We start from the raw sequence: 12,653 nt of genomic DNA, 5'->3' as shown, positions 1-12,653 counted from the left end.
CGTGTATGAATTTAACCAAAAGGAATTGTTGCATGTCCATGATCATTATTTTAATCGAGTGTGTTTTCTAAATTCTAACCAATTCATTGCACTTGAGATTTCATCAATTTCAATAGTTACGTTTAATATATTCATTTTGAACAGCTATATTTAGCCTCATTAACTTCTATTTGACCATGTTTTATATTGTGAATGTCACTAAAAAATTTCCTCAATCATAGTTATTTTTTCTATTTTCTTTTATTCTGCGCTTATCGTAAATAATAGTATTTTGTTTTTTTCTGAAATGGATAATAAATTAATGAAAAATAACGTTGCCACAAAAAATATACCATGTTCTCTCATTATCAACATATGGCCTTGGACCCCATCTTTTCACAAAGAGGAAATATCATTGTCAAACTAAAGTGGACTGGTCGAAGGGTCGAATGAGATTTGCAATGATCTAAAGTGAAAAAGGTAAAGAAAATTGTCCTCAAAATAAAATAAGTAAATAATTAACTATTTTAAAAAAAAAGTAATAAAAGGCAATAAAAATAGTTGTTTTCAATACACATTAAGTAAAACATAATGTTAAAATTACATATCCTTTTTTTCCAACCTTTTGAATATTCCAATCCTCATATATTTGACTCTTCACAACAATTGTTTTGATATTTTTAAAGATAAAACCCAGTCCAATCTGAAAATGTCCTCATATCCACATGTGAAACCTTCTTATAGTGAAATAAATATAAAAATAAAAAATAAAAAAGGTTAGTTTTATTGATCACCAACTTGAACCAAACAAGTTCCATTGTCGCCATTAATACACCCAAGTTCCCTTCAAATCACGTACCTATTTTTGTTGTTATTGAGTGACATGACCCACATCACTGCTCTACCCTTCAATCACTTTCACTCTACAATTACATCAAATGCTAACACCTACAAAATATTCTCATTATCATAATATAAAGTCTATTAACCCTTCCAAGGGTTAGCACATTTTTTAAGTCGTAGGCTAAGTCCTATAAACTCTTCAGTTTTCTTTACAATAGTTTCATATTTTCCACGTAACACAAAATACATTTGAATAAATTGTGTGTGAACGTATATTTTGTTTATATACATTATAAAAAGAGGTGACTAAAAATTGTTGATAATATAATATATAGTTTAACGATGTTGACATTGTATTAAAATGAAAAATGAGTAGACTAGGCTAATAGCAACGTGAGGCGTGGGTAAGTGGAACCGCACACGTGGCGTAATCACTGATTAAAAAATTAGGTGTGATGTCATCGGTTGCATGGAGGAAATATACGTAGCTACACTCAACACCTATTGATTGCTGCCACGTGCCAAAGATCCAATTGTACCCGAGTTCTCCACATAGCACGTGTCAATTCTTGATTCTTTATTTTTGTACTGTAATTGTATTTGAGGGCCACTCATAATTTCTAGCCGACATCACAATTAATTTAAAAGGAAAAGAAAATATTCTAAAGTTTGGTTTTGCATTTGTGCCCCTGGATTTTTGTTATTATCCACTCTCCCGTGCTTGCTTGTTTATTTATTTGTATTATAGCCAAGACTTTTTAAGATGATTTTGTACAACACAAAAAGAAATGGCTGTGAAGTGAACTCAACTCTGAATATTAATTAAAGTTGATAAGTTAATTTTTTTTTATCTAACTCAACCCTATGTGGTACTAATCAGGAAGCAATCTAATAATTTAAAAAGAGAAATAATAAGAATCACATTTACTTAGTTGGGTACCTACAACAATAATGATTATTCAAGTAGCTAGCTTAACATGTAATTAAAGTAGAGGACTTGAGTTCAATTAATGTTATTGAGCATTTATTATTCAGTTATTTTGAACATCAATATAGTGTCCACTTTTAAATGTGCTATTAGAGCAATGCCTTTAGTCTCAATCCACATTAAAAACAAGTTGCTATAGAGACTTTACCGAAGAAAGAAAGAGCAAGTGTTGAGAAAAGAAAATAAAAGAAAAGAAAGTGAATTTGCAATTTTTGTTTCTGGGGACAAAACAGAAATAACGGGAAAGGTGAAGGAGTGAAAAAGAAAGAAAAATGGCCATTAAAATATTGCTTAGAAAAGATTTTGCTTTGACGATGAGAAACCTACTGTGACCTTATTTTAGTTCATTCCTTTGAAGGTGAAAGATTTTGCATTTGTGGTGTGTGTGGTCTACACTTATTCCTCCGTTTCCATTCATTAATGACAACCTCATAAAACACAAAACACAAAACACACAACACGAAACACACTCTCCCATGCTCATGAAACTCTTTGGTTTCACTTTGTTCTTGTCTCTTGCACACTACTTTCCCTTCACTCGCTCCACTACACATAATTAAAAAACCCAACCCCACACGCTCACACGCACGCCATGTTCAACGATCCATTAATCATGGGTTCAACGAGCCATGGCTCAGAGGATCATGAAGAAGACGATGAACAAGTTAGAGAAATCCATGCCTTAACACCAACTCACCCTCCCCACCCACGTGGCAGACCCTGGGACACCCTTCACACCCACTCCCTATCCGTCGCCAGCACCGACGGTGGCGCCTCCGACAACTTCACCACCATGAGCAGAGAGTTCAACGCCTTGGTTCTCGCAGGCTCCAACATCGACCCCGACAACAACCGCAACCTAACTCCCGTCAACCAAAACAACGTGAACAACAACCTGGGGAGGATCAGAGAAGATGAGTTGATGGAAGAGACGAACCCTCTGGCAATCGTGCCGGATAACCACCCTCTGGACCCGGTTCCCTCGTCCCAAATGGGTGGTGGTGGTGGTGCACGTGAAGAGCACGTGTCGGTGCAGAGGGTGAAGAAGGAGGAGGTGGATACGAAGATATCGGCGTGGCAGAACGCGAAGGTTGCGAAGATTAACAACAGGTTCAAGAGAGAAGACGCTGTGATCAATGGGTGGGAGAGCGAGCAGGTTCAGAAAGCTTCCTCTTGGATGAAGAAAGTTGAGGTAACTTTTATTTTTCTCGCGGTGTTACTTACTTACTTACTTGTATATATGTTCATCTTCTTCCTCCTTTATTATATTTTATGTGTTTGGGTGTGGTGATTATTCTTAGTGGGTTGAATGGTTTCTTTGAGGTTATGATTACTGTTATTATACGCTTGAGACTGAAACAGGCTTGGATTCATTCATCACGGTCCAATCAGTACATGGTCAGGTTAACTTTGAAATTAAGAAGAAAACTTAGTAAGATTGGCTAGGAATGATTGCAGCCATGATTGATGATTGCCTCATTATTAGTATTATTTTTATTATTCATTGATTTATATGTAGAAGAAAAGGTGGGGAATTATTTTCCCTTGGTTGTTGAGGAACCACATAAGGAGGAAAGAAAACTAGTACTAAAGTAAGTATCTTTTTAATCATTGGTAAAAAAAAAAATATATTTTTATGCATTGATGATTTGTTTATGCATGAGTTCAACTGAGATTAAAAGGTGATTTTTTTTTTATGGATGAATAGAATTATTCAGTGTGCTTTTTAAGGAATGTTATAGATGAAAAAAAAAAAGTTTAACGAGACAAGTCGAATCCAACACCTATGTGTGTATTGCCACCCAAATGGGATAAACATTTACATATTTGTCCAACAGTGTCAACCGCAGCAGGTACCTTTGTATCTTGGTCGTATGAATGTTTTTGTTTTTTTCATGCATTCCCATGGTTTTGGTAATTTATAATAGCGCAGGTTCAATGTCCAAATCATGATAAGCAGAAAATGATGCACGGGAAATATGAGTCTTTGAAAAGTTGAATTACGACTAATAAGTTCTTTCTTCAACATTCAACCTCACATTTTTCACCTTCTCTCTTTTCCTTGCATTTGCAATTTTATACTAAAACATCATCCATCTGCTATCAACTTCAATGATGGTACATTCTTTTGGTAGCATAACCTATAGTGATGTGAAAACTGCCTTATTATTGAAGCTGACGACTTTTACATTGACAGCAGAAAAAAAAGTGGAAATGTGTTACCCACCAGCAAGTACTGTTGAACTATTTGATTTCATGTTAATTTTAACTAAAACTACGTGCCCATGCAGTAAAACAAAACGTTGACTAGACCAGATTTGGTTGTGTGCAAAAAGTTATTACAGTTTTTGTCGATGATGAGTAAAAATGTGGCGTATTGTGCAGAGGAAGCTGGAGGAGAAAAGGGCAAGAGCAATGGAGAAAATGCAAAATGACATAGCAAAAGCTCATAGAAAAGCAGAGGAGAGAAGGGCATCAGCAGAAGCCAAAAGAGGAACGAAAGTGGCAAGGGTTTTGGAGATTGCAAGTCTCATGAGAGCAGTTGGAAGACCTCCTGCCAAAAAGTCCTTCTTCTAAAGATTTCACATTTCGAAAACCCTTTTGAAACAGAATTTTAGAGATAAAGGAAAATAAAAAATAAAAGGAAAACCAAATTGAGAGAACATTACTTGATGGCATAGTCTATAAGAGCCCCTTTTCCTTTTTTGAATTGGCTAAAGGGGGCAGCACTATGAAAAGAAAGAAAGAAAAAAAGTGCAGATGAGGGATATGTGTCATTATGTGAGAACCAATTGGAGTGTTTGTAAGTGATTGCAGTGTTTGAATGAAGATGATGAGTGGTGACACGCTTATTTGATTGTGGTGGTTAATAAGCACTTTTGTGTTTTGTACATTAAGATATTGCTTCTTTGAATCATCACTACCAAATGCTCATCTTACCTACCTAACCCTGCCACCTCCTCACCTGCATTACTACTCTTTTCTTTATATTGATTATGGTTTACCAAACTCTGCTCCCGACAAATCCATCTAATCTCTTGTTAATTCTTAAATCATGTCACAAAAAGACAAATTGTTTGTTCCTTGGCTTGTGAAGTTATGAGTTACAGACCATTCTAAACATCTAAGTAATTGCATGCTTAACACTCTAGAACTAATGCATGTATGACTTTGATGTTAAGGTGAGTTTTTTTTCATCTGTAGGAGCCTACACAGATACCTTGAATTCTGCGGAACAGTATATATTACAAATAATCACTTAACCAAGAAAAAAAAAGATGGATATTACTTCCTGCACACCCATACTATAGAAAAAGACTAAATATCTTCTTTCACTGTACTATACCACCTCTTAATGCTTTCATCTGTATGTCTCCCTTATAAATCTCGATTAGATTAGAGATAAAATAAATTTAAAATATATAAATAAATATAAATTTTACTTTATAAATTGATTTTATGAAATTAAATTAAATTTAAAGTTAATTCTTTTAATATAGTATCATATTTATGGAATATAATTTATATATAAAATTTGATATATTTTAGATTTGTTATTCCGTGTCAAACCCCTGAAAATGACACTTGGAAAGGGGGATAAATGTCTCAACCAAAAGAGATTTAACATTTTATAAAATTTTTCAAACTACAGCTCATCTCATTTTCTCAGAAATATGCATCTCTCTAAAACTCAAGCCTCTACTTTTTCTCCTCCTTCTCTCTAGAAATTCTTCATCCCCTTTCATTCTTTTCTTCAACCAGACACTGTTTAAGCAAACTAGAAGTCAAGATCATTGTTTTCCACCGATCAAAATCAAGCTTAGAGTTGGTAAGTTCATTCTCTTCTTAGAATGGCTGTTTTCTGTCACATGCACGATAGCCTACTGGTTGCATGTGTTCTTCAACATTATTTTCCCTTTTCTAACTCCATTTTTGGTCCATTGGGTGGTCTTTTCTCACAAATCGGTGAACTGTAGGTGTTCATAGGAATTTATGGTGGTGATCGAGTCTGCAGTTGTTGAAGTTGTTCGGTCCGATTAAGAGGTAAGGGAAGCTAGCTAATTTAATTACTTAGTTTTGATGTATGAAACTGTTGTTTGATGATGTTGCATGTATGTGAAATTGATTTGTTTGATGTTTGGTGATTTTGGGTGTGGACTGTTATATGCTATGTTCATGAGGTTTGGAGTTTCTGTATGATTATGGTTCAGTGACCAAGTGAAATTGGTAAGGTTTGATGGTGATCATAATTCTGCAGTTATTCCGCAAAATTTTGTAGTTTGCTGAAGGTCTTTAATTGACCGTTCGACTTTTCTCTAGTGCTCGGTCTTAACTGAGTCCTGCTATTGTGGATTCTCAGTTAATGATCGCTCGGTCTAGTGTTGATTTTTAATTTAATATAGTGTTTGGTCTGTCATATACTGTAACTCTTAGTGACCGCTCGGTCTTGGTAGTGCTCGGCCAGATGTCAGCACTCGATCTCGGTAGTGCTCGGCCAGATGCCAGCACTCGGTCTCCGTAGTGTTCGGCCAGATGCCAGCACTCGGTCTCAGTAGTGCTCGACCAAATGCCAGTACTCGGTTTCAGTAGTGCTCGGTGATGCACTAAACACTCGGTCTCATCATATTACCAAAATTATGTAACTGAAATTGAAACTAAGAGTGTTCGGTCTAAGCTCGTAGTATTTGGTTTAAGCTCTTAGATTTTGATTATAAGCTTTAGTATTTGATTATGTCCAATTATAGATGTTCTATAGTATTCAGTCAATTCTTTGGATTCTGTCTAGTAAATACAGTTCGGTTATAGTCTTTGAATAATGAGAAAATGTTCTGTCTCACAATAAGTAATTAGTTCAACTAAAGTGTTTAGCCTGGTTATAACGTTCGACATAAGCCCTAAGTGTTCAGCCTAAGCCTATAATGATTAGTCTAAGATAATAGTGTTCGATATGGTCTATTAGTAGTTGGCATTAATCAATAAGTGTTCGGTTTTAGTTTTAGAATGCGGTTGTTCTGATGTCCAGCTTCAAAGACGTTCGACTCATGTTTGAGTTTCACTTTTTCATAATATTTTGTTCAGTCAAGTTCACCATAGGGAAACAATATCCCGTACGGTCATGTTCGCAGATAGGAGGGGTTCTATCGTCCGGTTTTGTTCATAATAAGTGTTGATATTTCCGAGTCAGTTGTGCTCAATGGTGATATTATTTTAATGTTCGGTTTGAAGTTATTTAAAGGTGTTATGGATGAGGAAATATGTTGTTAATGAAGTATAGTATTTAAAATGTGATATGAATGAAATAGTATGGATATGAAGAAGTATGATGTGATTTGTATTATATGGATATGAATGAGTGTTCCAAGGAGGAATATCTCAGAGATGGTTATGGAATTGTAAAGTATGAATATGGTCAAACTAAGTTGTCGTTCATCCTGACATTCAAATGGTCACCGAGTCTCAAGTAGAGAATGGTGGCGCATGTGGTGAGAATAACAGGAGGCCTAGTTGCGTATAGCTTGGGGTTCCAACTATCGGACTACACTCATGTGTAGACTTGGGTTTCCAGCTACATTAAGGGATGAAGGGCTAACCTCGTGTGGCGGCTTGGGTTTCCAGCTATGGTAATTCTGATGGTTTTCCATATTACCTTTCCACGAGTGCAAGAACGTCGTAGCTACATAATTCATACAGTCCGGACAGTCAAAGTGAAAGTGGCCGATTATAATATGTTGGTGTGATTTCTATAGAAGTATGATTGTTTTATGTGTTTTGTATGAAGTGAATGTTTACAGAGTTAATTAAATTACACTAGCTTACCCTTATTTTCCTGTCTTGTTATGTTGTTTGTTCGGCCGTCCTTGTCCTTGCAATGATCACCCTTTGGGTGTGAGCAGAGTGTGCAGAAGATATTCTGGAGCATGCGCTGGCAGGAGAGGAGGGTTTTTCGCTAAGAGTAAGACTGCTCGGTCTTGTATTTGTTTTTGCTTTTAGTATAGGATCGTTAGGTGTAATACACTGTTGTAGGACCGTTCGGTTGATACACATCTTGTATGACCGATCGGTCTGCTTTTATAATTTGTATTAGTATATATTTCTGTAAAGTTTTAATTTATGGTTATTTTAGAATAATTGTAAGTTAGCTTTATTTTCTGTAACTGTTCTATTTCCGAGTCACTCGTCATTATAGGATCACCCGTTACTTCATGTCTTAGAAAATTTATTTTGAAAACTCGTTTCAGAAAATTTGTTTTCAAGAGTGAATAATAGAAGTCACTTGAACTTGAACGTAACATTGTCATTTTGAAAATAGGGGTGACGAAGAAATTATGTGGTGCAGGAAGCAAAGCCGAAAATTATGAGAAACCTATCTGGACAAAACATTATTTGAATGTGATTTATTAATTTTCATTTTATCTTCCAATTTCTGAAATATAAATTAGTTAAGTGAAATTTAATAATTAAACAATTTCAATGATATTTCATTGTGTGGCAGTTCATTCAAAAGCTATCTATAACACAGATGATCCAAAATTAAATATAAATAATAATTTTAGAAAACTCTTTTTTGGTGGATAGAAAAAACTTCTTTCCTGTAACAAAAGTTGCAAGTACCATCAACAAAACCTATACATATTATATGGATTAAAATCATTTTTTACTTTTCCTTATTGCCTTTAATACAACGCTAATTTATTTTGTTAATATTCAATTTAAGAAAAAAAAATTCCTAATATCTAATCAATGCTTACTAAAAACATAAACATGTTTTAGGCTTAATATTTTTTTAACGGATTATTTTTAAAAAAGAATCATCTATTGGAATCAAATAATCCGTCATAAAATAGTCTACTTCCTATGTTCTGATTATTTTATGAACGATCGTAATAAGTACATATTATGATGAGTAAAGTTTTATCTATAATAAATGCAATTTTTATGTCAGCAAAATTTATAACTGTTTTGGTTACATTTGTCTGAGGTCGGTCGTCCTTCGTTGCTATGCTCCGTTCGATCAACTCTTCAAATAATCCTTCCTGATTGGTGGTTGACCTACAGAAGACACTCTGACGCTCAAGTCGGTCGTCCTTCGTTGCTATGCTCCGTTCGATCAACTCTTCAAATAATCCTTCCTGATTGGTGGTTGACCTACAGAAGACACTCTGACGCTCAAGTCAGATATGTTTCATAAGGAGGTTTATATTTTATTAGAAGAAGATGATTGTACCTGGACATCAGGTTGTCTACTTGTAAGGCTTGTGACAGCCACGTCCATTGATTAACCATTAGTGCAATATATTTTAGGTAATCAAACCCAATAATTAATCATTAATGCAATATATTTGTAGAGCATAAGGCAATCTGACCTATTAGTACCTGCTTAATGACAATTAATTCCGATCAGTATACTTCATATAGTACATAAGTCCCCCAAGTCCGAACAAGTTCTTTATTAAAAGAGGTGCGTAGGGATTATTATGAGCTTTAAAAGAGGTCTTTAGAAAGTCTATCTTCGATGCTTTAAGTCTTCATTGCTCTATGTACCGAGCGGCGAACTCTAGGAGTTCTCTTTGGATCTGTTCCTTAGACTGAACAGAAAATGCTAAGAGTTCTCTTTGACACTTTTTCTTCTGCAAGAGATTTTCACTCCAAAAAATATGCTTTTAAATAAAGTAAACGCTTCAATATTTATTTTTATAATGAAAAGGCATTGGAACCTGACAAAACTGAACTTGTTGACTAGTTGACTGATAAAAGTTCTTTTTCGAACTTCCTGCGTTGGACGGGGATTTCTGAAGCCATTTTTATGACTTCCCCCGAGCGGAGGCAGGAGTCATTTTTCTGACTTCCTGCGTTGAATGGGGATTTCTGAAGCCATTTTTTTGACTTCCCCCGAGCGATCCTGAGGCAGGAGTCATTTTTCTGACTGTTTGCGTTGAGTGGGGATTTCTGAAGCCATTTTTTTTACTTCTCCCCGAGCGGTCTTGAGGCATGAGTCATTTTTCTGACTTCCTACGTTGAGCGGTGATTTCTGAAGCCATTTGTCTGACTTCCCCCCAAAAGGCCATTATAGCTGATCAAGTTGAGGTCTGAACCTTCCTGCACATAATATTTTATAATTTAAAATTAAGAGTCTTTAGAACCTGACAAGGTTGAACGCAGCTCTGAACCATCATGTGCATAATATTTATAATTTTAAGAGTTGGTAGAACCTTACAAGGTTGAACGTAACTATGTACCTTCCTGTGCAGGATATTTTATAATTTAAAATTAAGAGTTAGTAGAACCTGACAAGGTTGAACGCAACTTTGAACCGTGCATAATATTTTATAATTTAAAATTAAGAGTTCGTAGAACCTGGCAATATGAATCATCCTGTACATAATATTTTATAATTTAAGATTAAGAGTCGGTAGAACCTGACAAGGTTGAACATAGCTCTGTACCTTTCTGTGGAGGATATTTTTACTCACAAAAATATGAGTTAAATAAATATATTATAATTTGTAAATTATAATGAAAACTGGAACCTCTGAAGGTTGGATGTAGGGCAGAACATTCCTGAAAGTTCTCAAAACAAAAGTCATGCATTTAGGAATTATTACGGAATTTTTTACTCTTGTTACAAAACCTGATGTTGATCCCAATAGCGATGTCGAGACCGAGCGCGCGTCTGGTTCTTCGTGGCTTCATGGGGATGTCGCTCGGCCCCACGGTGCGCGCCAAAATGTTTCGATTACATTTGTCTGGGGTCGGTCGTCCTTCGTTGCTATGCTCCGATCGACAAACTCTTCAAATAATCCTTACTGATTGGTGGTTGACTTGCAGAAGACACTCGGACGCTCAAGTCTGATATGTTTCATGAAGAGGTCTATATTTTATTAGGATAGAAGAAGATGATTGTACCTAGACATCAATTGTCTACTTACAAGGCTTGTGACAGCCACATTCATTGATTAACCATTAATGCAATATATTTTAGGTAATCAAATCCAATAATTAATCATTAATGCAATATATTTGTAGAGCGTAAGACAATATGACCTATTAGTACCTGCTTAATGACAATCAATTCCGATCGATATATTTTATATAGTACAATAATCAACTTATATTTATAATATTGTTACTAATGAGCGAATAAAAATCACTATATTAAGTTATCATAAAATGTTTTTTTCCCCTTTATTTAGTAAGAAAGGTATGATTTATACATGAAAGTTGGATTGAATTTCTTTTAATTTGATGAGCTGTCTCTAGTAAAATTTTCATATTTTATGAATATTTTCTTGTAAATTTCTTACAAAAGTTTGAAAAAGAAAGAAAGAAAGATAGTGTATCATTTCTTTTAGAGTTTTGATCGGTAACATAAGTAATAAGTTACCATAAAATTTAAAAATTCGTAAGAAATTTCTTGTAAATTTTTCGTGCAAAAATATTTACAGTAATTTTTCGTGGAAAAAAATCATTTTAAAAATTAACAAGCACTTTTTTCTTACAAATTTAAATTTCGCAAGTAATTCTCTGAATGACTTTAAATTCGCAAGTGATTTTTTGAAAAATAAAATAATCCTCCAACTACTTTTTCCTGCAAATTTAGATTTGTAAGCGTACTTTTTTTACTAATGTTTTTTTTTAAATATCTGCAAATATTTCTTTATAATAAATTTTAAAAATATATAATTTTTACTTTCATATTATTTTCAAATGATAAAACAACTTATAACTGATTTATTTATTTTATTAACACTAATAATTAAAACAATAACTATAATACAGTTTATAAAATAACATTTCATTTTAATAATGTAAAATTACTAAATAAAATGTTACAAGAATGAGATCTAGCAAGAGAATTTAGAAAATGTTTACATCACATTAAAGAAAACTTAACTACACGGCTGCTTCACCCTTATCCCATGTTGGATTAATTAGAAGGACATTTTTCCTAAGCTCACACAATTTAAAATATCATTGCAAAAGAGAAAATAAACACACTAAAAAACAACACAAGAAGAGTAAGGTAATATTATAAAACAATCAAATCATATGAATATAAAGCATATAAAATTCATTTCTAAACCAAATCAAACCTAAACATATAGATAAATTTTAGACTTAACCAAATATGGATATATGTATTAATGTCAGACTACGAAAAGTTGTACACGTGTAGTAGTGGAACAATTGTCCCTCCCCCAAGCTACCACATAAGATTAGTATGTAAACAAACAAAAAGCACAAAATCATAGACTAAAACCTCATGCTACTCTTGACCATATAATCCCCTTCTCTACTTGAGATGGAGTGATTATTGGAGTATCAAGATAACTTTCAAGGCTGAGTCCCTACACCAATACATACACTAAAGGGCACCACCATAGAATCTCTTCACGAGAGTAATGAAATTACATCTATCTACCATGCACATGATCAATACATACTCATCCTCATCCTACATTACACCATTCAATAGATAGTACCAAACAAGCATCAAAGTACTGATATAACTCAAACCTAGCAAGGAATAAGAGAAAAGAAGACATAAAACAAAAGTGCACATAGGACGCCCAATGTTAGCATCCTGGCACCCAACGCTGCACTCGCCCAACGAGCATATCCCCTCGCCCAAAGCCCAAACCCCACTAGAAAAGTGACGCTCAGTGCCAAAAAAGAGCCCTCAACATCCTGGAGCACAGAGACTCACTGTTTTGACAACGTTCAGCACCACAAAGGGCCTCTCAACGCCATATTAGAATACAACAAACTCGAAACTAGCTTTGGTTCCCCCCAATACCTATCCAAATGATCAAAATGACATTCTAGACACTGGAAATGATTCAAA

The 12,653-nt window shown here is 34.5% G+C and overlaps 1 protein-coding gene across 1 annotated transcript; it reads left to right on the top strand.

The window, feature by feature from the left end:
* The first annotated feature begins 2,178 nt into the window (after positions 1-2,178).
* LOC108327054 (remorin 4.2) lies at positions 2,179-4,662 on the top strand. Its single transcript, XM_017560740.2, has 2 exons — positions 2,179-3,002; positions 4,196-4,662. The coding sequence occupies exons 1-2, from the start codon at positions 2,403-2,405 to the stop codon at positions 4,385-4,387; spliced, it is 792 nt and encodes a 263-aa protein (XP_017416229.1). The 5' UTR covers positions 2,179-2,402; the 3' UTR covers positions 4,388-4,662.
* The last annotated feature ends 7,991 nt before the right edge of the window (positions 4,663-12,653 follow it).

This window comes from Vigna angularis, chromosome 2 (genome assembly GCF_016808095.1).
Source record: "Vigna angularis cultivar LongXiaoDou No.4 chromosome 2, ASM1680809v1, whole genome shotgun sequence".
Taxonomy (NCBI): domain Eukaryota; kingdom Viridiplantae; phylum Streptophyta; class Magnoliopsida; order Fabales; family Fabaceae; genus Vigna; species Vigna angularis.
Note: the sequence above shows the minus strand (reverse complement) of the source record. Positions and strands in the feature narration are given on the sequence as shown.

What these genes read in the sequence shown, in the direction of transcription:
- LOC108327054 (XM_017560740.2), top strand. Translation starts at nt 2,403, where the DNA reads ATGTTCAACGATCCATTAATCATGGGTTCAACGAGCCATGGCTCAGAG. An exon ending in CTTGGATGAAGAAAGTTGAG is followed by an intron (nt 3,003 to 4,195) that starts GTAACTTTTATT and finishes CGTATTGTGCAG; the next exon opens with AGGAAGCTGGAGGAGAAAAG.